General features: G+C 52.5%; 1 protein-coding gene across 1 annotated transcript in view; it reads left to right on the forward strand.

Moving 5' to 3' along the window:
* Positions 1 to 25,840, forward strand: part of CCDC158 (coiled-coil domain containing 158) — a 65,250-nt gene continuing 39,410 nt past the window's right edge. Inside the window, exons 1-9 of the mRNA XM_030565492.1 lie at positions 1 to 101; positions 11,922 to 11,958; positions 14,051 to 14,181; positions 15,804 to 16,048; positions 16,388 to 16,497; positions 16,839 to 17,166; positions 19,271 to 19,347; positions 20,307 to 20,417; positions 21,835 to 21,949. Coding sequence (XP_030421352.1) covers positions 11,933 to 11,958; positions 14,051 to 14,181; positions 15,804 to 16,048; positions 16,388 to 16,497; positions 16,839 to 17,166; positions 19,271 to 19,347; positions 20,307 to 20,417; positions 21,835 to 21,949 — 1,143 coding nt within the window. The 5' untranslated portion in view covers positions 1 to 101; positions 11,922 to 11,932. The remainder of the gene's footprint in view (positions 102 to 11,921; positions 11,959 to 14,050; positions 14,182 to 15,803; positions 16,049 to 16,387; positions 16,498 to 16,838; positions 17,167 to 19,270; positions 19,348 to 20,306; positions 20,418 to 21,834; positions 21,950 to 25,840) is intronic.

Consider the following 25,840-nt stretch of genomic DNA (forward strand, 5'->3'; position numbering starts at 1 on the left):
TGCAGGAGGAGACAAAGATATTGCTCAGTTCAATAGTTCTTTATTGGCATGAGGAGCTATACAAGAGTAAAAGAGACAGACCCCTCAGGTGCCTGTCAGAGGTAGGTACAACTTGTCCATGATGAGGCTTCATGCTGTGCCAGGACTGATACCGCCTGAGATCATATTGTCATTAGTGTCCAGGCCTGACCCAGCGTCAGGCTGTTATATAGGTTGATGTTTTTTCTCTCCTTTGTCTCAGAGTGATGCACAATTTTTCCTCAACACTTTGTGATGAAGAGCCCTTTATCATTCCTTATATCATGAGGTAACAGCTTCGCGCTGCCTCATGTCTCAACCACTGGAGTAGAAGGTGTGTCTCTGCCTAGACAGACAAATTTTGCCTTTGTGTGTGTCTGTTTTTCCTGATGAGGTACTGATATGTACTACCACAATGTGGTACAGTAAGCAGCGTGCTTGCTGGTGTTGTGGAGGTCTCTGTTTTCAGCTGCAGAATTCCCTCACTTTCTCACTGAATTGATGGCAGCTTGCATTTTTCTTTCATTCTGAGGTGCAGTCCTTTCATTCTGGTTATTCGGGTGCTTGCTTAGTTGAGGATTCCATATAAGTCTTTTGTGGCAATGCTGATGTTAGCTGCTGCTGAATTGTAGAGTTTCTTTAGAAACCTATTTCTCGGGTTTTTGTGACAGGAGTTTTCAGGACTCTAATATTTAAGTCTTGTCAATGAATATATTTCTTGAGCACTCTGGTTGCTGTTATTTGGTTTGATTTGCTTTGGTATTGGAGCAGTCAGCTGATATATACAATTGTGATTTGGCAATCAGTACATTTTTGTGACTGAACTCTAGGCATGCGATGGAATAGCTGGTCACTGTATTTCCAACCGCTGAACTAAAAGGGCTGCCAGAATTGCTTTGCAATAGAGAATACATAATCCAAATCATGTTATCATACTGCCAACCTTAGGCATTCAAAAAAACCTCAGACACCTCTAAAAGGATGGAATTGGCATAAAAATCATGAGGATTTTTTTTTTTTTAAATCATTAGTTGGATATTCTCAGGCTGCTTTTGATTTTTGACCCTTTGAGGGAAGCCGCTTTCCCCCAATTTGTGTGTGATTGCTTTGTGTACAACCTTAAATACATACAAAAATGCAACCCTTCCCCCTGGCTGCTCCCAGGGAGATTCCAGTCGCCCACTCCAAATCCCTGGGGAGGGGGACATGCCATTCTTTCCCTTTCCATCTCCCTCCCCATTACTATCCTGCCTCCTTCCTTATTCTCCTAGTCCCCCCCTTCTTTCTTCCCTACCCCCCTCGATTTACTGCTGCTCTCAAAGGCTCCCTGTATACTCCCCCACAGTGAGTAACAACAGCAGAGGCACTATAGAGAATGGGGATTCCAGGAGATAGGCATCCAGAGGCTGTGGGTCCATGGGACGAGGCAGTGAGGCCCACCAATACAGGCATCATGGCCCCTACAGTGACCCTGGCAATGGGGCTGTACTTATATACACACCAGACTCATTTCTGGCTTTGGGCCAGGGCTTCCAGCTCTCAACTCTTGCCCCCAGCCCCTCGACCTCCTCGCTGAGTTAGCAGCTTTCCTGGCAGCCAGACAGAAGGACCTGGGGGGGTTTAATGTGCTTTTCCCCCGGTTGGGGATGCCGTGGGCTGAAGGATTTCCCAGCCCTGAGGGTTGAGGGTCTGATGCGTTTCAGCCGGCCTGGGCCACCGGCAGCGTGCTGGAGTCTCCGGGAGCGAGGGGAGGCTGGAGTCTGAGCGAGATGCATAGGGACAGGGGGACAGAGGGTGCAAGACGGGGGCCGCAGGGAGCTGGAAGGGGTCCCACAGGGAGCAGGGGGGCTGACACAGAAGCACTGGGGGAAGCATGAAGCAGGGCTGGCCAGCGTCTGACACCTCGGGGGAAACGCACGTGGGGCAGCCCCCTGAGGCCTCCCCACAGCCTAGTGGGGAGATGAGGCGCCCCGCAGCACAGCAGGGAACGCTGCACTACCTCCTCCATGCCACCAGGGGCGCCTGCCTCAGGGCTGCCAGGCAGCCTCTCTGCCGCCCCACTCCCTGCTCCCCCTCGGGGATCCCAGCCAGGAGCGCGGGGAGGCGACGGCAGCGGGACGAGGTGCTGGGCAAGGTGGGGAGAGAGTCCCCGGCCCAACAACCAGCCCCTGCCCCCACCCAGTGCCGGGCCAGCCTGGCACCCGCCCGACCCCCTGCCCAGCACCCAGCCAGCCTGGCACCCGCTCGACCTCCTGCCCAGCACCCAGCCAGCCTGGCACCCGCCCGACCCCCTGCCCAGCACCCAGCCAGCCTGGCACCCGCCCGACCTGCCCAGCACCCAGCCAGCCTGGCACCCGCCTGACCCCCTGCCCAGCACCCAGCCAGCCTGGCACCCGCCTGACCTCCTGCCCAGCACCCAGCCAGCCTGGCACCCGCCCGACCTCCTGCCCAGCACCCAGCCAGCCTGGCACCCGCCCGACCCCCTGCCCAGCACCCAGCCAGCCTGGCACCCGCCCGACCTCCTGCCCAGCACCCAGCCAGCCTGGCACCCGCCCGACCTCCTGCCCAGCACCCAGCCAGCCTGGGCACCCGCCTGACCTCCTGCCCAGCACCCAGCCAGCCTGGCACCCGCCCGACCTCCTGCCCAGCACCCAGCCAGCCTGGCACCCGCCCGACCTCCTGCCCAGCACCCAGCCAACCTGGCACCCGCCCGACCCCCTGCCCAGCACCCAGCCAGCCTGGCACCCGCCTGACCTCCTGCCCAGCACCCAGCCAGCCTGGCACCCGCCCGACCCCCTGCCCAGCACCCAGCCAGCCTGGCACCCGCCCAACCTCCTGCCCAGCACCCAGCCAGCCTGGCACCCGCTCGACCTCCTGCCCAGCACCCAGCCAGCCTGGCACCCGCCCAGCCCCCGGCCCAGCACCCAGCCAGCCTGGCACCCGCCTGACCCCCTGCCCAGCACCCAGCCAGCCTGGCACCCGCCTGACCTCCTGCCCAGCACCCAGCCAGCCTGGCACCCGCCCGACCCCCTGCCCAGCACCCAGCCAGCCTGGCACCCGCCCAACCTCCTGCCCAGCACCCAGCCAGCCTGGCACCCGCCCGACCTCCTGCCCAGCACCCAGCCAGCCTGGCACCCGCCCGACCTCCTGCCCAGCACCCAGCCAGCCTGGCACCCGCCCTACCTGCCCAGCACCCAGCCAGCCTGGCACCCGCCTGACCCCCTGCCCAGCACCCAGCCAGCCTGGCACCCGCCTGACCTCCTGCCCAGCACCCAGCCAGCCTGGCACCCGCCCGACCTCCTGCCCAGCACCCAGCCAGCCTGGCACCCGCCCAACCTCCTGCCCAGCACCCAGCCAGCCTGGCACCCGCCCGACCTCCTGCCCAGCACCCAGCCAGCCTGGCACCCGCCCGACCTCCTGCCCAGCACCCAGCCAGCCTGGGCACCCGCCTGACCTCCTGCCCAGCACCCAGCCAGCCTGGCACCCGCCCGACCTCCTGCCCAGCACCCAGCCAGCCTGGCACCCGCCCGACCTCCTGCCCAGCACCCAGCCAGCCTGGCACCCGCCCGACCTCCTGCCCAGCACCCAGCCAGCCTGGGCACCCGCCTGGCCCCCTGCCCAGCACCCAGCCAGCCTGGCACCCGCCCGACCTCCTGCCCAGCACCCAGCCAGCCTGGCACCCGCCCGACCCCTGCCCAGCACCCAGCCAGCCTGGCACCCGCCCGACCCCCTGCCCAGCACCCAGCCAGCCTGGCACCCGCCCGACCTGCCCAGCACCCAGCCAGCCTGGCACCCGCCTGACCCCCTGCCCAGCACCCAGCCAGCCTGGCACCCGCCTGACCTCCTGCCCAGCACCCAGCCAGCCTGGCACCCGCCCGACCTCCTGCCCAGCACCCAGCCAGCCTGGCACCCGCCCGACCCCCTGCCCAGCACCCAGCCAGCCTGGCACCCGCCCGACCTCCTGCCCAGCACCCAGCCAGCCTGGCACCCGCCCGACCTCCTGCCCAGCACCCAGCCAGCCTGGGCACCCGCCTGACCTCCTGCCCAGCACCCAGCCAGCCTGGCACCCGCCCGACCTCCTGCCCAGCACCCAGCCAGCCTGGCACCCGCCCGACCTCCTGCCCAGCACCCAGCCAACCTGGCACCCGCCCGACCCCCTGCCCAGCACCCAGCCAGCCTGGCACCCGCCAGACCTCCTGCCCAGCACCCAGCCAGCCTGGCACCCGCCCGACCCCCTGCCCAGCACCCAGCCAGCCTGGCACCCGCCCAACCTCCTGCCCAGCACCCAGCCAGCCTGGCACCCGCTCGACCTCCTGCCCAGCACCCAGCCAGCCTGGCACCCGCCCAGCCCCCGGCCCAGCACCCAGCCAGCCTGGCACCCGCCTGACCCCCTGCCCAGCACCCAGCCAGCCTGGCACCCGCCTGACCTCCTGCCCAGCACCCAGCCAGCCTGGCACCCGCCCGACCCCCTGCCCAGCACCCAGCCAGCCTGGCACCCGCCCAACCTCCTGCCCAGCACCCAGCCAGCCTGGCACCCGCTCGACCTCCTGCCCAGCACCCAGCCAGCCTGGCACCCGCCCGACCTCCTGCCCAGCACCCAGCCAGCCTGGCACCCGCCCGACCTGCCCAGCACCCAGCCAGCCTGGCACCCGCCTGACCCCCTGCCCAGCACCCAGCCAGCCTGGCACCCGCCTGACCTCCTGCCCAGCACCCAGCCAGCCTGGCACCCGCCCGACCTCCTGCCCAGCACCCAGCCAGCCTGGCACCCGCCCAACCTCCTGCCCAGCACCCAGCCAGCCTGGCACCCGCCCGACCTCCTGCCCAGCACCCAGCCAGCCTGGCACCCGCCCGACCTCCTGCCCAGCACCCAGCCAGCCTGGGCACCCGCCTGACCTCCTGCCCAGCACCCAGCCAGCCTGGCACCCGCCCGACCTCCTGCCCAGCACCCAGCCAGCCTGGCACCCGCCCGACCTCCTGCCCAGCACCCAGCCAGCCTGGCACCCGCCCGACCTCCTGCCCAGCACCCAGCCAGCCTGGGCACCCGCCTGGCCCCCTGCCCAGCACCCAGCCAGCCTGGCACCCGCCCGACCTCCTGCCCAGCACCCAGCCAGCCTGGCACCCGCCCGACCTCCTGCCCAGCACCCAGCCAGCCTGGCACCCGCCCGACCCCCTGCCCAGCACCCAGCCAGCCTGGCACCCGCCCAGCCCCCGGCCCAGCGCCGGGCCAGCCTGGCACCCGCCCGACCCCCTGCCCAGCACCCAGCCAGCCTGGCACCCGCCCGACCCCCTGCCCAGCACCCAGCCAGCCTGGCACCCGCCCGACCCCCTGCCCAGCACCCAGCCAGCCTGGCACCCGCCCAGCCCCCGGCCCAGCACCCAGCCAGCCTGGCACCCGCCTGACCCCCCTGCCCAGCACCCAGCCAGCCTGGCACCCGCCCAGCCCACACCCAGCGCCGGGCCAGCCTGGCACCCGCCCGGCCCCCTGCCCAGCACCCAGCCAGCCTGGCACCCGCCCGACCCCCTGCCCAGCACCCAGCCAGCCTGGCACCCGCCCGACCCCCTGCCCAGCACCCAGCCAGCCTGGCACCCGCCCGACCTCCTGACCAGCACCCAGCCAGCCTGGGCACCCGCCTGACCCCCTGCCCAGCACCAAGCCAGCCTGGCACCCGCCCGACCCCCTGCCCAGCACCCAGCCAGCCTGGCACCCGCCCGACCCCCCTGCCCAGCACCCAGCCAGCCTGGCACCCGCCCGACCTCCTGCCCAGCACCCAGCCAGCCTGGGCACCCGCCCGACCCCCTGCCCAGCACCCAGCCAGCCTGGTACCCGCCCAGCCCCCGGCCCAGCACCCAGCCAGCCTGGCACCCGCCCGACCTCCTGCCCAGCACCCAGCCAGCCTGGCACCCGCCCGACCTTCTGCCCAGCACCCAGCCAGCCTGGCACCCGCCCGACCTCCTGCCCAGCACCCAGCCAGCCTGGGCACCCGCCCGACCCCCTGCCCAGCACCCAGCCAGCCTGGCACCCGCCCAGCCCCCTGCCCAGCACCCAGCCAGCCTGGCACCCGCCCGACCTCCTGCCCAGCACCCAGCCAGCCTGGGCACCCACCCGACCCCCTGCCCAGCACCCAGCCAGCCTGGCACCCGCCCGACCTCCTGCCCAGCACCCAGCCAGCCTGGCACCCGCCCGACCTCCTGCCCAGCACCCAGCCAGCCTGGCACCCGCCGGACCTCCTGCCCAGCACCCAGCCAGCCTGGCACCCGCCCGACCCCCTGCCCAGCACCCAGCCAGCCTGGCACCCGCCCGACCCCTGCCCAGCACCCAGCCAGCCTGGCACCCGCCCGACCCCCCTGCCCAGCACCCAGCCAGCCTGGCACCCGCCCGACCTCCTGCCCAGCACCCAGCCAGCCTGGCACCCGCCCGACCCCTGCCCAGCACCCAGCCAGCCTGGCACCCGCCCGACCCCCTGCCCAGCACCCAGCCAGCCTGGCACCCGCCCGACCTCCTGCCCAGCACCCAGCCAGCCTGGCACCCGCCCAACCCCCTGCCCAGCACCCGGCCAGCCTGGCACCCGCCCGACCTCCTGCCCAGCACCCGGCCAGCCTGGAACCCACCTGAACCCCTGCCCAGCACCCGGCCAGCCTGGCACCCGCCCGACCCCCTGCCCAGCACCCAGCCAGCCTGGCACCCGCCCGACCTCCTGCCCAGCACCCAGCCAGGCTGGCACCCGCCCGACCTCCTGCCCAGCACCCAGCCAGCCTGGGCACCCGCCCGACCTCCTGCCCAGCACCCAGCCAGCCTGGGCACCCGCCTGACCCCCTGCCCAGCACCCAGCCAGCCTGGCACCCGCCCGACCCCCTGCCCAGCACCCAGCCAGCCTGGCACCCGCCCGACCTCCTGCCCAGCACCCAGCCAGCCTGGGCACCCGCCTGACCCCCTGCCCAGCACCCAGCCAGCCTGGGCACCCGCCCGACCCCCTGCCCAGCACCCAGCCAGCCTGGCACCCGCCCGACCTCCTGCCCAGCACCCAGCCAGCCTGGCACCCGCCCGACCCCCTGCCCAGCACCCAGCCAGCCTGGCACCCGCCCGACCTCCTGCCCAGCACCCAGCCAGCCTGGCACCCGCCCGACCCCCTGCCCAGCACCCAGCCAGCCTGGCACCCGCGCAGCCCCCGGCCCAGCACCCAGCCAGCCTGGCACCCGCCTGACCCCCGGCCCAGCACCCAGCCAGCCTGGCACCCGCCTGACCCCCGGCCCAGCACCCAGCCAGCCTGGCACCCGCCTGACCCCCTGCCCAGCACCCAGCCAGCCTGGCACCCGCCTGACCCCCTGCCCAGCACCCAGCCAGCCTGGCACCCACCTGACCTCCTGCCCAGCACCCAGCCAGCCTGGCACCCGCCTGACCCCCTGCCCAGCACCCAGCCAGCCTGGCACCCACCGGACCTCCTGCCCAGCACCCAGCCAGCCTGGCACCCACCCGACCTCCTGCCCAGCACCCAGCCAGCCTGGCACCCGCCCGACCCCCTGCCCAGCACCCAGCCAGCCTGGCGCCCGCCCGACCTCCTGCCCAGCACCCAGCCAGCCTGGCACCCGCCCGACCCCCTGCCCAGCACCCAGCCAGCCTGGCAGCCACCAAGCCCCCAGCCCAGCACCCAGCCAGCCTGGCACCCACCTGACCCCCTGCCCAGCACCCAGCCAGCCTGGCACCCTCCCAGCCCCCAGCCCAGCACCCAGCCAACCTGGCACCCGCCCAGCCCCCACCCAGCGCCGGGCCAGCCTGGCACCCACTCGGCCCCCTGCCCAGCACCCAGCCAGCCTGGCACCCACCTGACCTCCTGCCCAGCACCCAGCCAGCCTGGCACCCACCTGTCCCCTGCCCAGCACCCAGCCAGCCTGGCACCCACCTGACCCCCTGCCCAGCACCCAACCAGCCTGGCACCCACCTGAACCCCTGCCCAGCACCCAGCCAGCCTGGCACCTACTCGGCCCCCTGCCCAGCACCCAGCCAGCCTGGCACCCACCTGACCTCCTGCCCAGCACCCAGCCAGCCTGGCACCCACCTGACCCCTGCCCAGCACCCAGCCAGCCTGGCAACCACCTGACCCCCTGCCCAGCACCCAACCAGGCTGGCACCCACCTGAACCCCTGCCCAGCACCCAGCCAGCCTGGCACCCACCTGACCCCCTGCCCAGCACCCAGCCAGCCTGGCACCCACCTGACCTGCCCAGCACCCAGCCAGCCTGGCACCCACCCGGCCCCCTACCCAGCACCAAGCCAGCCTGCTACCCACCCAGCCCCCTGCCCAGCACCCAGCCAGCCTGGCACCCACCTGAACCCCTGCCCAGCACCCAGCCAGCCTGGCACCCGCCCAGACCCCTGCCCAGCACCCAGCCAGCCTGGCACCCACCTGACCCCCTGCCAAGCGCCGGGCCAGCCTGGCACCCACCTGACCCCCTGCCCAGCACCCGGCCAGCCTGGCACCCACCTGACCCCCTGCCCAGCACCCAGCCAGCCTGGCACCCACCTGACCTGCCCAGTACCCAGCCAGCACCCATCCAGCCTGGCACCCATCCAGCCCCTGCCCGGCACCCAGCCAACCTGGCACCCATCTGACCCCCCCACCCAGCACCCAGCCAGCCTGGCACCCAGCCAGCCCCTGCCCAGCACGCAGCCAGCCTGGCACCCTTGCAGTCCCTGCCCGGCCCCCAGCCAGCCCTCGCCCAGCACCCAGCTAGCCTGGCACCCATCCAGCCCCGGACCAGCACCCAGCCAGCCTGGCACCCGCCCGGCCCACAGCCAGCACCCAGCCAGCCCCCGCCCAGCCTGGCACCTGCCTGACACACCCAGCACCCAGCCAGCATGGCACTCGCCTGGCCCCTTGCCCGGCCCCCAGACAGCCTCCGTCCAGTACCCAGCCAGCCTGGCACCTGCCTGACACACACCCAGCACCCAGCCAGCCTGGCACCCGCCTGGCCCCCTGCCCCAGACAGCCCCTGCCCAGTATCCAGTCAACTTGGCACCCATCAGCCCCTGCCCGGCACCCAGCCAGCCTGGCACCCACCTGAGCCCCCTGCCCAACACCCAGCTAGCCTGACACCCACCTGAGCCCCCTGCCCAACACCCAGCCAGCCTGGCACCCACCTGACACATACCCAGCACCCAGCCCCTGCCAGGCACCCACCTAGTCTGACACTAACCCAACTGCCCCAGCTCTCCACCAGGCACTGACCGAACACCTCACCTGGCCCCCTATAGGCACCACCAGGTCCAGGTGGATCAGGGTCCTTGTGGAGGGCTAATCTTAGAGAGGGCCCCTAGCAGCTGTTTCTAGAGAGCATAGGGATAGGTCCTGCCTCCTGCCCATGGCTGCTCTGACAGCCCACAGCCCCAGGGTGGAGGCAGGCACCAGTGACTTTCTCTCACCTGTGAGAAACACCATTCAGCAGAGCAGTCCCAAACTTGGCAGCTCTGCCTGAAGGGGACCCAACGGCCTGATTCAACACTGAGCCACTCTGTGATGCCTGAGTAACACCACTGAAACCACAGTGGCATATAACTGAAACAACAAGAGTGGTGAACTGGGCCCAGACACCTAATGGGAGGGACAATGGGGAGAGACACACAGAGAGGGAACGTTAAAGGAGACTCAGCTCCCCAGGGAAAGAGAGGGGCAGCCTCTAAAGTTGCCTCAAGGGGGGAAAAAATCAGCTCCTGCTGAGGTGAAAATTAAGAGAGACTTTATTTTCCAACAGGCTATGACCACATCCATGTATGCAAATCAGTGTACACTCATTTTAAACAAGCCTGAGCTCAGGCTTTTTGATGGCCTAACTTAAGCAGGTCTAGAATCCTTTTTACTTCGTGAGGAGCCAGCAGGCTCCAGGTGCTGCCAGAATCTTAATCTCACTGGACAATAAGTTTACCCTAGAAGTTCAGCTTCCTGTAGACGGGCAGTCTTCTGCACCAATGTGCCTTCTGGGAGCACAGGCCTCGCTCTACACTCCCATGTTTGAAAAACCCAAAGGAGATGATATTCACTCCTGCAAGTTCAGCAACTAAGGGGTGAAGTTGCAAGTCAGCATTGTGGACTCTGTCTGCCCAGTTTGCAGGGCAGAAAACTCAAAGGGAGCTGCAAGTACTCATCACCTCTAAAAATCAGGTGACATGTCATTTTGTATTGAGGCACCCAAGCCTGAAATCTTTTTGGCCCTCTTGTACAACACCTAGCACAGTGGGCCAGGTCTATGACTAGGCACTACTACTACAACACATAATTTTGAAAGTGTCAACCTTCTCTAGTGGTTAGTGTGGAGTCTGGGAGCCAGGACCCCCCGATTCTATATCTGACTCTTCTGTTGCTTTATTGTGCACCTTGGGCAAGTGATTTTAGGTAAATTTTCTGTATCAGTGAAATTGGGACAATAATACTTACCCACTTGTATAGCAAAGCACTTCGATAATTTGGCTGAAAGGATTACATAATTATAAATTATTCATTCTTCTATATTCCTTAGAACAAACTCTGAACTAAATGCAGCTCTGCTGCAGGTGGATTATGCAAGAGCTGATCTGGACCTCTGTCTTTCTGCAATTAATCCAGCCTGCAAAACTGTCTTGAAAATTTACCAGAGCAAATACAAAAACTACTTGCGCTCCATAGTGAAAACACTTTACGCACCTCTCAGAAAGAATTACTTGCCACGGGTGAGTGGATGAGAAGAATTTTGCAAAGCTGAATAAAGCTCAGATTTATTAGGGACAAGGTTTTAAAACTGGCTATCTAATTTATGCCAAAAGAATCTATGCATAAAACCTCAATTTGAGCCATCCAGTAGGCACTTGAAGCACAAAACAGGTCAATGTGTGCCTGGTGCCTCTGTGTGCATAAAGTTTGTATGTGCAAATGTCCACAGGACTTTTGTGTGCTCAAAATCCATTACCAGTTTTGCAGCTGTAGTCTAGGCAGAGTTGAAACTCTAGCCTTTAATGTTAATTTACAGCATAAAGTTTGATGCCTGAAATCAGTTGTGAGAATGGTAAATTTTGCATACTCTTTTTTTGACTGGAAGAGGTATTTCATAGGAGATACCAGGGCTATATAAGAGGATCCCATTCCAGATCACGGCTACTAGTAGCACAGTGTAGTCCTGAGGCACCTTCAGCTCCTTAGGGATTCAGGTAAATGACTTAAATCCGGAGCTTTTAAATAATATTCAACTTATTGAGTTTAATCAGCTTCCCCACAGAAAAGCTTCTCTAAATTCAGGGGACTGGGAGGATTTCCTATCAGGCTTCTCTCTCCTTAGCACTAGAGACCCACAGTCCTGTTTGTTGGGCTGAGTTTGTTAATTTAAATTGTTAATTAATTTGTTTAATTTTACCTTATTGCATTTCTCCCTGGGTTGGGACTGGAGAACTCAGCAGGCAGCAATACTCCCAAGCTGGTTTCTCTAGTTCCAAATCATCCTAATGCAGCAGGCCTTTTTCAAGCTACCTTCTTGCTCTCTTTTTCATTGCTCTCTGGAGGCTTCACTTTTAACACCAGGCCTGGACTGATTTTAACCACATGAACTACTGTCATGGGGTGCTAGCTCATTTCCCCAACCTGGGGAGGAGGGTTGAATGAGTCACAAGTGGGGCAGAACCAATTACCTCTTAAAGGGGCCAGTCACCCCATCACAGCAGGCCCCTGTTATAAAACATAGAGTTGTGTTTATGCAACAAAGTCCACCTCACAATATTACTCAGGAAACAGAAAAACTTTCCAAAGCAAATGTAAACAGCTAATTGTTTAACATCTGTGAACTTATTTCTACAATATTAAATTGCATTAGTTCAAAATTCATTTGAGAGAAAGTTGATTTTTAAAATGTGAAAAAAGAAATAAAGATTGTTATTATTCTTTGCAGACACTGTTACAATGAGCAAGAATATCCAGGAATTAAGGTAGTGTCTGTCTTTTTTGTTTGTTTATTAGCGAAGTTATTTTTAAAATACCCTGCTGCTTACTCTAATAGTGTGCACCTTGATTATTGAACTTTGACATGACCACAATAGTAAAAGATAGTCTTCTTAGCAATACTGTGACAGCAGAGATAAGGAAGAAATGTGTTACAAAGTGCACCAATGTCAAAGCCATTCTGTGGAAAGGAATGAATTGCATTGTTGATGCCAGGGTAATAGTTAGGGCCAGGTACTTCCTCAGTCCACAGTGGCATTCTTACTGATGACAATGGGACTTTTGCACAAAGATGAAGAATAAAATATGGCCCTGGGGTAATAATTAAACTTTTATGGCCTGATTCTCTTTTACTTACATTTTCATACTGTTACATTGTGTATCAGTCCATGGGGTAAAAATGATGTGAAACCCTTTTAGGAATTGTTCTGCCTTTAGTTTATTTGCCTTTTGATGTTTGCAGTTAACAAATTTACACACGCAATTATGCCAATTAGATGCAAATATTTAGGCACACATTTATGCATCAAATAATTGAAAATCTTGCCTGAAAAGTATCTTCACTGGGCTCTTCTGCATTAACAACTGAGATTCATGGGGCAGTTTTAACACTCTTCGGGTTGGATTTACTAGTAGGTTCTGGCTGCTTTGCACCCATTTGATGATGCAAAGCACATGGAGTATATCAGTGAATCTGGCCTGAGTTTATAAATGCCTCTCAAATCTTGTTTTTTGTTTTATTTCAGTAGGAGGGCTCATCTGAGCACTTCATATATCAGACTATTGAGGTGAAGCTGAGGTGTTGTGTAGCACTATCTGTATGGTGAATGAAGCACCCTCTAATTACAATAGAGATTCAGTGAGCTCAGATCAAGTTATAAACTTCCAGTGCAGCACCCATTCAGCTCCATGGGGCAATGCAGAGTGGACAGGCTTGCGTCCTTCTTACCCCAACCTCTCACACCGAGGCAACATGTGCCCTTAAGGCTCACAGAGGGAGTAGTCTGTGGGGTCTTGTCTAAGACAGAGTCTTATTTGAAACTCACAAAGGAGGGACTCCTTACTTCCATCCCCTGCACACCCACTGTGCCAGTAACAATCTGGCCATTACTGCACACTTAACTGGATTTGCACCCATGAGAAGGTGAGTTTGATTGCAGGTTTTCCCTCTTGATGTCTTTAACATCTCTTAAAAATCTACATTTTGTCCATTTTCATGAGCTGTCTAGACTTCAAAAATAGGATATAGATCCACATTTAGAAATATCTCCCTTCCTGTGCCCTTCCCATTTTCTCCTTAACTTTCTCATCCTTCCTTCTTCAAAAGGCTAGATACATGTTTTTAAGAAATGTTGTGCTGCCTATGCAACTTCAACCAAATAAGATTTTGAAACTCTGCATTCTATGGGCGATGTCATGCTGTGAGCTAGGAGAGTTCTTGTTTCTGTGCTGGAGATCAGTGTGTTTAACTGAAAAATGTTTTCTGTTATTATAGAGGGTTTCTTCTCTTTACAACCCTGAAGTGTCTCCACATAACATCTGAAAAATACAGTTCCATAGCACTTTTCAGAATTCAGTATGAAATTTCTCTTTAACCATTTGATTGATTGTGTTGTTAATGCTTTTGTCAATCAATCAGTCAATCAGCCATGCAAACTTTACACGGTAAAGCAGAATTTCTGTGTCAGTAGATGGTATTTCACCAGCCAATAAGGAGAAAAAGTAAGGGGTAGGGAGAGGAATCTTGTTTTGATATGATCCAAACAGATTGTTTTTATTTGTTTGATGGAGTGTTTTGTTTTGTTGCATTTTGTGTTCAGCCCCTTCAGGACAAATCTTGGCTGGTGTATATCAGCATAGTTCAATTGATTTCAGTGGAGCTACACAAATTTACAAGAGTTGACGATCTGGCACTTTCTTGCTAAATGTGTGTATAATGTCACTAAATGGAGCCTATAAAATGACATTATTTTTAGTTATTCATTTCAGATACTATTTGTGGTGACACAATGCAGTTGGATACCTTCCTCTATTCATACATTGTACTCTCAACAAATACTCACACATATAATTTTGCAGGGAAGCACTGGAAAGACAAACAAAAGAGACTCTGAAACTCCAAGAAGAAGCAACCAAATTTACAATGGAATCAATCACACATTCTCTGAGTCATGAAGAGACTTTATCAACTGGCAACATTCCCAGTGGGGGTAAGTACTAAATACAGTTTAACAATATTGAGAATTCATTTAACATCAAGCTATCTCAGTTGTGCAAACTGTCCCACTCAAGAGTTATTGTTAAAAAGGGTGCATAAGGGTTGAAATTTTACACTTAAGGTTGAAGCATCTTTTAGCAAAACTGTTGTTTCAAAACTGCTGTTTTAAAACTGGTGTCTTGAATTCTGAACAATGTACAAAAATATCTACATAAGAATGGCCATCAGACCATAAGAATCAGACCAATGGTCCATTTAGCCCAGTATCCTGTCTTCTAACAGTGACCCGTGCCAGATGTTTAAGAGGGAAAGAACAGAACAGAGCAATTATCGATTAGTCCATCCCCTGTTATCCAGTTGTAGCTTCTGGCAGTCAGCAGTTTATGGACATTCAGAGAATAGGGTTACATCCCTGCCCATCTTGGCTAATAGCCTTTGGTGGACCTATCCTCTGTGAACTTATCTAATTCTTTTTTGAACCCAGTTATAGTTTTGGTCTTCACAGCGTCCCTTGGCAATGAGTTCTATAGGTTGACTGTGCATTATATGAAGAAGTACTTCCTTATATTTGTTTTAAGCCTACTGCCTATTGATTTCATTGGGTGACCTCTGGTTCTTGTGTTATACGAAGGGGCAAATAACACTTCCTTATTCACTTTCTCCATACCATTCATAATTTTTATAGACCTCTGTCCTATCCACCCCCTTAGTCGTCTCTTTTCTAAGTGAACAGTCCCAATCTTTTTCATCTCTCCTCATATGGAAGCTGTTCCATACCACTAATAATTTTTGTTGCCCTTCTCTGTACTTTTTCCAGTTCTAATATATCTTTTTGGAGATGGGGTGACCAGAACCTTATGTGATATTCAAAGTGTGGGCATACCAGGGATTTATACAGTGGCATTATGATATTTTCTCTTTTATTACCTATCCCTTTCCTAATCTGATTTTAGTTAATTAACAAAGTGATGCAGATGTGCTATGATAGTGGATGGTGGTTTGACATGTGTGCAAAGGTGGCTTTAATCTGCTTTTGCCCTCTCCTGATCCCTAGATTGCTATATACTGGATCCCCCCCAATGTAAATCAGGGCGGCTCCCAGATTGCCAGTGGTCCCAACATGCAGTTAAGCCAGCCAGGGATCACTGAGGTGCAAGGATGCCCTGGCCATGCCTCTTTCACCAGCTGTAAGGGTGGGTGGCATAGGAGCTACCCCGAGCTGTACCCCCTGCCTGGGGATGATCATCCTGTAGTCTAAGGACTGAGGCCAAAGGGCCTGACTTACCATTGCCATGTACATAGTGGCGGCATTTTCAGCAGTGCCAAGTGAGAGTGCAGTGGGTTTAAAATGTTACCAATCTGACCTTGCAGTGTCTCACACCCACTCTGCACTCGCTTTGCACTGGTGTTCATGACAAGATGCACTGCAAGAATGGATAGGGCCTATACAATCCTTAGAAAAAGCTGATTTCTAAAGTATAGGGGTTGATTCTCCACTGTCTTGAAGAGAATGGGCAGAACACTTATTTGGCTCTTGGTTTTCACAGATGTAAAGAATTATTTTATTTTCACATAAGGATTCCATTTTCAATATATAATATTCTCTCATTTCAGGTGCTGCTAGCCCACTTTTCAGCAATCAGAATGTATTAGCATCTTCTATTCGCAGCACAGTGATGGAAACCTCTACCTCTGCTAGTACTGGCAGTAGTCCACCCAAAACTGTCTTGTATTCTAAATATGAAGTGGACATTGATACCCAGAAGAGAAGCACTACTTATCCTGGAAAAGAGCACATTGAGAGCATCTTAGAAGAGTACTCACAGCAAGTCAGAGATCTGCAGAAGAGGCTAAATGATGTGAGTTGAAGATTTTGGGCCAAATTCATGGATGTGACTGCCATGGCTTTCTTACATACTGGATTCCTGGACTGGCCAGGGGAGAGTTTGGTCATCAGCACATTTAGAGCAGCCTCTTACCTGCTCTCAGCTACCATAGCTCCCAGTGCCTCAGAACAGCAGCAGTCTTGTCATGCCCCCTCCGGTAGTGCCCCCAGTACACCTGCACTACAGCATTGAGCAACAACTGGATATCTGAGAACACTAAAAAAATGTATCTTATTGTAAATTACCATATTAGCCTTAGCTACATTTATTTTTGGTCAAATATTCAATAATTTGCTTGTTTTGTTTGTCCAGAACACTGAACTGCATGAACAACAGAAGTTCAGTTTAAGACAGACAATCGTTGATTTGCAGACCAAACTTCAGGAGGTGCAAATGGAGAGAGATGCTCTTGTGGATATCAGGTGTGTGCATGCTTACATCAGAGACTAGCCCATTGTAGTGTATCTGGTAAATGATACACAGCTCCCATGTGGGCTTGGGAGGAAGAGAAGGACTGCAGCAGGTGATTGAACTGGTCCCCAAGTGCAAGGAGGGTTCTCCTGGAAGGAGCCTTGGGCAGCAGTAGTCATGGCGGAGTGCAAGGTCTGGCCCGTAGTTTCAGAAAACATATCAGAGTCCATAATTTGCAGAAACAGTGATTATAAACCCTCCCCCCCCCGCAATATCAGACAGGATAAAAACAAACATTGTACACCATTGTCACTTTCAATATTTCTTGGATGTCTTCCTTTCTGAAATACAGACGAAGAGAATCCCAGACCCAGGAGGACATCAAAATACAGCTACAGGCTACAGTTCATGAACTGCAAACAGCTAACCACCTTCAGGAGGAGATGCTGAGGGAGGCCAACAGCCAAACTGAGCATCTGAAAAAGATGGTACATGGCCATGAGGAAGTGCTCCACGAACTGCGGGGCGTCCTAGTGGACTACGAAGACAGCACAGGCAAGAGGGTGTATGAGCACGAGAACATCAGCGGTCTGCATATCCGCAACCTGGGCACAGCTTTTAGTAAAGTTCTGCGAGATTTAGACTCAGAGGTGTCGTATCTCAAAGGGAGGATTTTCCCGGTGAGTGGGGAGAACACTGCTTTTCCTGACAGTTAGTGGTGTAAGCTTCCAGGTGACTATGTGTTATGTAAAAACACTCTGAGAGCCAAATCCACAAAGCAGTGCCTGACTCAAGTAACTGAATCCTTCCTTTGCCTCAGAGCAGCTGTGGAGCCAATTCACAAAGGCTGCTTCGGGGTGCTGCATGATCCCTGTGCATACCACTCCCACCTCCTGCACAAGAGAACTCCAGAGAAACCAGGTGGTGGTGGATCCCCTGGCCCTGTCCAATCCCCACTCTTGGAAGCCCTGGGAAAGCTATTTTAGCTCAATATATCAATTTGCCTTCCTATAAAGCTGCAAGGGCTTGTGATTTCAGCAGTTCCCTGGCTCCTAAGCTGAGTCTCTTTTGGTTATCTTCTGAACATACTTGAAAGCCAAAATTTTACAGCTGTTGCACCAGTTCCGTAGTAGCTTCAGTATGAAAAGTTAGCCTTTGGATTGTTATGCTGGAAGATAGTGTTAATACCTGTCCTCAATCCTAGACCTGGGTAAAATCAGTGGGTGCACTAAGCACTTATGAAGAAGCAGACAAAGGCCCTTTGTGTAGCAATAGGTGAAATAATAGATGCCACTGCCCAAGGCTCTAGCCAGCATGGCAAGGCCTGAGGAGAAACTAAGCCATGCGGGCAGAGGGATTTCCCTGGGGACTGATTGCAGACACAGGTGCTGGGATATTGACACTGGTTGGTGGGGTGCGTGTCTGTGGCTGTCAGAGGAAAAAAGAGGTAAAAAGTCAAGAGAAAGCCAGCAGACAGTGAGAGAAGTAAGTCATGAGGATGGCCCTGAGAGGGATCAAAGGTAGCTCCTTGAGGGGAAAGGGCTTGCTTAAAAATAAGCTTGGAAATTGTGAACAAGGAAACTGGCTGCTGTTGTGTGTTCCTACTGTGTTCAGGGAAACAGGTCTTTGTATACATTCTTTGTTAATGGTATCAAAGAAATACCTGACTCCATCATCAGTTTTGCCTCCTAATGGAAACAATGCAGCGATGCCCCAAATATTGGCCAAAGGGCAACAATATTAATCAATAATGGCCTGAATCTGTACAGTGCTGAGCACATCTTGTGATATGTCAAGGGCTCTCAACTTCTATTGATTTAGGTGGAAGTTATGAGCACTCAGCCTTTTGTGAGATGAAGCCCTACAGAAATCAGTGCTGGCTGTCAAAGACTCCTTTGTCTGACGCTATGTCATTGGCTTAGGGCCAGATTGCACTTTTGCCACCATGCTGGTGGACAAGCAAGTGAAGACCTTGTCTTCATTAGGACAAAAAAGGTGTGTTCTTAACTCACCTGCTAACTCAAGGTAAAATCCTAATGACGAGGACAAGAATTGTGTAGTTTCACACAAGTAAGCTCTTTGGGGCAGGAACTTCCTTTATTCTACCTGTACAGCACTAGCACAGTGGAGCCCTGGTCCATGACTGGGGCTGCCAGACACTATGATAATACAAATAATAAATAATAATAATTAGCAGCTCAAGGTAAACCCCAAGGTCCCCTATAGTTTTTAACTCAACCTGCTAACTTGTGTAAAAACTATAAATGGCTTTACTTCAAATCACTCCTAGTGAAGACAGATAACTCAAGGTAAGAACACCGTTTTTTCCTAATGAAGACAGACTGAGAGGGCGCAAAGAGCCTCACACCCTCTATACATCCCATTCAGTGGCCAGCTACACAGGAGTCTTTGAGCTCAGGTCAGCTCAAAGCTCAGCTTTGAGTCTGTAGTGCTTTCTACATTAGCCCATGGAAAAAGGGCAGGAGGAGTCCAACTGTGACCATATTGCCCGCTGGCAGCGGGCCAGGCACAGAGGAGCAAATTCTGTAACATCTTTTGGGAGGAGCACACTACCTGAACTCCCACTTGGATGATGTGTTTCTGTACTGTCCCCAACTCAGCTCTGTAGTTTACAGCCAGAATTTAACCTTGCTTGTGTGAGTTGTGCAAACTGAACCTTGGTTTCTTAAACTGTAGTAACTATTGATTTAGATTGTGTTTTCATTTACTAGTGGGTAAGAGTGATTGCTCACTATAAACAACACTGTAATTTACTTACAACAGTTGGAGGAACAACTTGAATCACTGAAAAAAGAATCACAGGCCAAAACAGAACTTCTGCTTCAACAACATCAAGATAGGTACCTTTTCCCTGTTTAATCACTAGTATAGTTCAGGCATCATCACTTCCTCACTTTTCCAGGATTAATTATTTTTTGTACCAGATGCTGGTACTATAGTAAGTGTAGGGTGCAGTAGCAGTCAGTATTATTGAGGGTTTATCTGTTTCTATTCTAGCTTTGTGTTTTTAAATGCTCATAAATTCCTGACACATTTAACAATTTCCAGACATGATCTCTGCTGAAAGGTCAATATTTTGGAAGCGTCTGAGCAAAACCATTTCCATTGGCTTGTAGTAGGAGGATTTTCTGACTTTTGTGTTCTTTACTGTGTCATGTTAATATTTTCCTAATATAGACATGTTTGTTAATGATTAGAACTAAACCATATAAATCATTCTTGTGTGGAGAGCAGCATTATTGTTAAAGCTGGTTAGGATAAAATCAATAACTTTATAAAGTACGATGGAAAATAGAAATGACCGGAGGTATTTTAAGTAACACAGCAAAAAATGCTCACAGTGCTTTTTGTTTTTTTCAAATCAAGGCTCTTCCCCTCTCTCTGATTAAAATAAGCAACTGAGCTTGCTTTTTATGTAGCTAGTGCAGATTGTAGTACACCGTGTCTAGTACATGGTAGTGCTTTAACGTAAATAACAATGTGTGGATGACATGACTTTTAATTGTCGTCTTTTATTTTCCTTGTTTTTCCCCTTATCTCTTTCTTGGTTTTGTTTTTGTTCAAAACTCTGGCCTTCCTTGGTTCAATAAATTGCAACTTCTCCAACTTTCTAATTGAATTATCTAGTTATGTCATCAAAATAAACTGTGAATTAATTTTATACAATTGATTACATTCATGACAAATCCCCCAAATCTTTAAACTTGTGACTACTGGGGAAATATTCTTTTCCGTACAGTTTATGCAGTGGGAAATACCTTGTCTACAATTGTAACCAGTATTTTTTTTTAAAAAATAGGATTGAGCAACTAATAAATGAACATGAACAGGAGATGGCAGCACTGACAGACAAAAGCAACAGCGCACGCAGCCATGCAAATAGTATCCAAAGCCAGATGGAGATCATTCAGTATGTTTCTCAGTTATACTGTAGAACACATTAAAATAACCTTGCTTCTAGAGAGGTCTCCTTCTGCTAGCGTACACTCTCTGCTGGCATGATCAGATTTCCTAGTAACGTTGCTTCAGAGTTAATCAACCACTGCAGAAATCATGGGAGGCGAAATCTAGAAAGGGCACAGAATAGATACAGGGGAACATAGTCTTGTGCTTAAGGCAAAGCTCTGAGAATCAGGAGACATGGAAACTGACTCTCAGTCAGAAGCAGGATAAGTCAAGTGAGTCATTGGAGTTACTCTGGTTCAGGTGAGAGGAGAATCAGTCCTGGGCTCTTTTCCTGACTGACGTAAATTTCTTTTTGTGACGTTGAGCAAATCTCTGAGTCCTGAGTTATGAGCAACTCCTGCAACACTGCACAGTAGCGAAGTGAAGGAGTGAACAAGAACCTTCTTCACTTGCACATCTGCATGGGGAATGCTCACAATAGCATTCCCTGCAATCTCTATCACAGGGACTGCTTCTCTTCCTCCCCTCTTTGGGAAGCAGAACTAGGAAAATGTGGGACCACAGCCCTGCTCCCTCTCTATACCTACCCACAGAGCAGGAAAAGATTGCTGCGGGGAGCATTCTGTACCAGATTTATATAAATTAAGCAGAAGTGGGGCTGTGCAGAAATGACTGGAGTCCTTAGCCATCAAGAGTTGGTAGGATTCTGGTCCAAAATTAATTCCCAACAATATATTTCTTGTCATCTGTATCGTAAACAAAAATGGATGAATTCTTTTGATGTTTACTGGCAGAAATAAATAGTGATGAAACTTACAGAAGATACTGTGGAAAAGCCACATATATGGCCAGTGTTGGCATTGCTAATAATTGAGTGACTGGAAAATGGCATGGTGATTCCCTGTTGATGGTCCCTGGATGACTTGTAGGTCAGATGTGCTCAGTTTACATGTTAAAAGATGAGTTTTCTATCTGCCAACCCTGCAAACTCAAGCTGGGGTTTGGAAGTCAAATTGGGCCATATGTGACTTGCACATAATCGCCCATTATAAAGATTCGCTGAGCTGTATTCTGCCCAGAGTTCCACTTGTGCAGTCCTCTGGTGCAACTAAAGACAGACTCTAGCTCCCCAGTTAAAACTTAGTTAACATGTGTGTTGATGATACATGACACGGAATTGTAAACAGAGATAAAAGCAGTAACGCTTTATTTTTATCATTAAATTAACCAAATATGACTGAATACAGAGGGAGCAGATCTGTTAAGCAAGAAGGTGCCATTTTTATATTTTCATATTTCAGACTGCAACTACACTTAATACAGTGAAGTCTAGGGATCACATCCTTAGCATAGCTGTGTATGTGTCATGCTTTGGCAGCGCTCACAATTCTTTTTTTCCTTCCTTTCAAAATTTTTCTTAGAGAACAAGCACGAAACCAGAATTCAATGTACATGCGTCAGGTCAGTCAGCTGGAATCCACTGTTTCTCAGCTGCGTTCTGAATTACGAGAAGCTAAAAGGATGTATGAAGACAAGGTGTGTGTGAACTGTAGTGTTCGTAATAGCTCCAGCTGAACTTGGTACCTGGGTTTTCTCCTGAAATGCACTGTATAGGTCAGAAAAAGACAATCCCACCCTCATTTGAAAAGGTGTTGTTTCAGAGAAATTCAATGGTTGATCAGATAGATCACTATTCTTTTATCCATGGCACTGTTTTTCTTTCCAAACTATTGTATTGTATTATATACCATGTTTAAGCATAGGAGCAGGCTTGAAGTGGTTTCCATTATATACAGGGTTTGCAGGACCGGCGCTAGGGGTTTGAGCGCCCTAGGCAGACAGCAATTTCGGTGCCCCACACGCTGGTCCCGCGGCTCTGGTGGAGCTGCCGCAGTGGTGCCTGTGGAGGGTCCGGTGCTTCGTGGCTCCAGTGGAGCTGCCGCAGTCGTGCCTGCGGGAGGTCCACCGGAGCCCCGCGAGGAGCCAACCATCCGCAGGCATGACTGCGGCAGCTCCACCGGAGCCGCAGACGAACGGACCCTCCGCAGGCACCACTGCGGCAGCTCCACCGGAGCTGCCTGCCGCCCCCTCCGGCAAAATGCCGCCCACCAATTATTCTGGCTCCCTAGGCGATTGCCTAGGCTGCCTAAATGGTAGCGCCGGCCCTGAGGGTTTGCAGTTTGGTTCAATGTCTCTCAGCACCTCTGCTGTAAAAATTGTTCCAGCACCCCTGAGTTTAAGAACAAATAAATTGTTCTCTAACAAACAGATTAGAGGAGCACACAGATCAAAATTAGTGGCAAATGATTCCATCTGGGAATCAATGCAGAGGATCATAGACTTTAAATAGCAGTTGTATATGGGGATCAAAGGCATTATGTCTCCTAAAAAGGTAGAGAATGTAACAAGAAGACACAATTAGGCAATTAAAAAGAGCTTCTTGCATGAGCCATAGCCCCAGAAGTGTTCTCCAGTAACTTTCTGTCTTGGGAAATCAAAGAGGAAGCTAACCTGCTGTAAACAGATCAAGAGCCCTAATTAGCATCTGGAATATTAATTTTTTACTCATTAGTTAAAGGAAACTTGTTGATTAGGTCAAATAAAGCTTCTGTAATTGGCAATTCAGACCTAAATGCTTTGGCCAGAGAAAGAGGGAGAATCTTAGCCACACCACAAGTACAGGCCGAGGCACTTTGGTCTTGAATCACCAATTACAGCAGCTTCATTTGACCCAGTCAACAAGCTTCCTCACAAATCCTTTATTCTATTTACCAATCTCCTCTCCCATCTACCTAGCCACAGTCCCAAATGAGACAGTTCATTTGGCTGTCTCAGGAACATGCCTTCTCTCAGGGGTTCTCTCAAAGGTTTTCGTAGGGTAGATCATACCTCAATAGAGAGAGTGTGATCTCAGCCACCTACCCTTGCAGCTTCCCAGTCACGAACCATTGGGAATCACATAAAACCCCTGTGGCTACTACAGCAATTGCTTGTGTAGGAAAACAGTGTTAGTATTTAAGTATTTTGAAGTGACCCAGGTGGAAAGACAGCGTTTGTCAGCACCTGCAGGTTCAAGCTGCTTTTCTTCTTCATAGCAGCAAGTTTGATAGCACACTGAAAATCCCTGACTCAAAATATGGACAGCAAATCTTTTTCTTACACCTCTACCTTTTGGTGATCCATTACCTTAGACAAATGGAGAGAAGTTCACTCCAGGCAATTCCACTCCCAAAGTTCACTCCATCCATTCACTTTTCTGAGAATTTATTTCATGTCACCTCCCCACCTCAATTCCACATCCCTTTCTGGGATCCCTCTTACAAGAAAATACAAAGACTGAACTCAGCGCTCTTCCCCAGACAGAAACAGAAGAGTTACTTCAGCAGTAATTGAGAGTGGGGTTGTATTGCCATTATTTCCTCATTCCCAAATACATGAGAGTTACGGAAACTGAACACATGCATCAAAAAGTTCCGTTTCTGTGTGGTGATGATGGTAGCCTCTACAGTATAATTCTTTCTCTGAGTTCACAAGGTTGGTTTGAGACTGTACCCCTAAAGAATACCTATTTCAATATAATATCTAGCTCTCTCTTCAAAAATACTTGAGGCTCTGCACAAGTGAAGGCCGCTACCCAGAATGACAGATTTCTTTCAGGATATGTTCCCCATCAAATATGGGTTGTAATTGTTTTATGATACCCCATATGGGTTCCAGTGTGAGGTGGTAGGTGACAACTAGAGCTGTGTAATCATTTCCCTCCCCTTCATGACTGGAGGGGTATTAATGGACCCAGGGAAGTCCTGATAAACACAGCTCCATTGGAGCTCCATTGTCAGAGAGCCTGGAATCCCAGAGTAAGTAGTAGGCCTCTGTGCAGATGATCCTTGTCTCTTGTGCATCCCCCAGCATCCACTGGTCTCTGGTGATGGGACCATGGCTCACTGGACGAGGAACACTCAGAGGAAATCCACAAAGAGATTTTCCCTGCACAGCAGTAAATTACTCTGATTCACTAACCACAACATTTTGTGTGCCCCTTTCTTTAGAATTTCCATTTCCTTATTCCCTTCCCTGGACTTAGGTCTTTTGGTTTCATAGATAATACTGCAGTGATTCTGACATCTCATAATTATTATCTGAGGATAATTTCACTTTTTCCTCAGAGGCTGACCTGAAAATGTTTGCTCTCTGCTCTCTGTAAAATTAGAGCTGACAACTCATGCAGTAACGTTTGACTTCTGGAGTCAAATCCTGCTTATGTTACACATCATGTTAACTTTGGCAGCCTTTTCCTGCTTATTAGTGGAAAGCTGCTCCCACTGTAGAGCTGTTGTATGATTTGACATGGTTGTTATTCACTGTTCAAGAAAGGCCCAGAAAGGAAATAGCAGGGATATGGTAGGTCAAGCTTGAGGTACCATGGCAGAGATATGTTGTGCATTTGAAAGCAGGCCAACCTTTGTCTGGCTCCACTTACTGCTCTGTTTCACGTGCATCAAAATTCATTCCATACTGTTTCAAAACAAGCATCGCAGATCTCAAACCAAATAAATTTTTTATTGGTCTTGTAAATTAATCTGTTATGTTCCATCTGTGGCAGAAGTGCAGTTTACCATGTACTTTTTCACGTAGATGACTTTAACAAATTCTGTTTGGCATAAACAGAGCAGCACACTATACTAGAATCATAGTAATGTCGGGCTGGAAGGGACCTCAAGAGGTCATCAAGTTCAGCCCCCTGCACTGAGGCAGGACCAAGTAAATCTACACCATCCGAGAGAGACAATGTGGGTGAGGTAATATCTTTTATTGGACCAATTTCTGCTGTTGAGAGAGACGAGCTTTCAAGCTTTTCCAGAACTCTTCTTGAGGTCTGGGCAATGTACTCAGAGTGTCACAGCTACATACAAGGTGGAGCAGATTGTTTAGTGTAAGTGGTTAACAGATTTCAAGGTGAAGTGGCCGTTAACACCTTTCCCGTCATATGGGGGAAAAGGAGGGGGAAAAAGCTGTGGGTGGGATTTAGTGGGTTATAGATTGTTGTGATAAGCCAAAAATCCAGTGTCGCCATTCAGTCCTTGGTTTTTAGCATCTAGCAAAGATATGAATTTAAGCTCCCAGACTCATCCTTTGAACCTGTTGTGCAGGTTTCCTTTGAGGATGAGAACTGAGAGGTCAGATATGGAGTGATCGCTTTGTGAAATGTGTTCACCCACAGGTGAAATGGATGGTGTGTTTGTCTTTTATAATTTTTCTGCCTGAGTTCATTTGAGAGCATAGTAATTGTCTCGCTTCACCCAGATAGTTGTGATCAGGGCATTTAGTGCACTGGATGAGGTACGCCACAAGTTTTGACAGGCATAGGTAGGACCCATGGATCCTGAAAAGTGTGTGGGGGGGGGGAGTTGATCATTGCATCTATAG

The sequence above is a fragment of the Gopherus evgoodei genome, chromosome 5 (assembly GCF_007399415.2).
Source record: "Gopherus evgoodei ecotype Sinaloan lineage chromosome 5, rGopEvg1_v1.p, whole genome shotgun sequence".
Taxonomy (NCBI): Eukaryota; Metazoa; Chordata; order Testudines; family Testudinidae; genus Gopherus; species Gopherus evgoodei.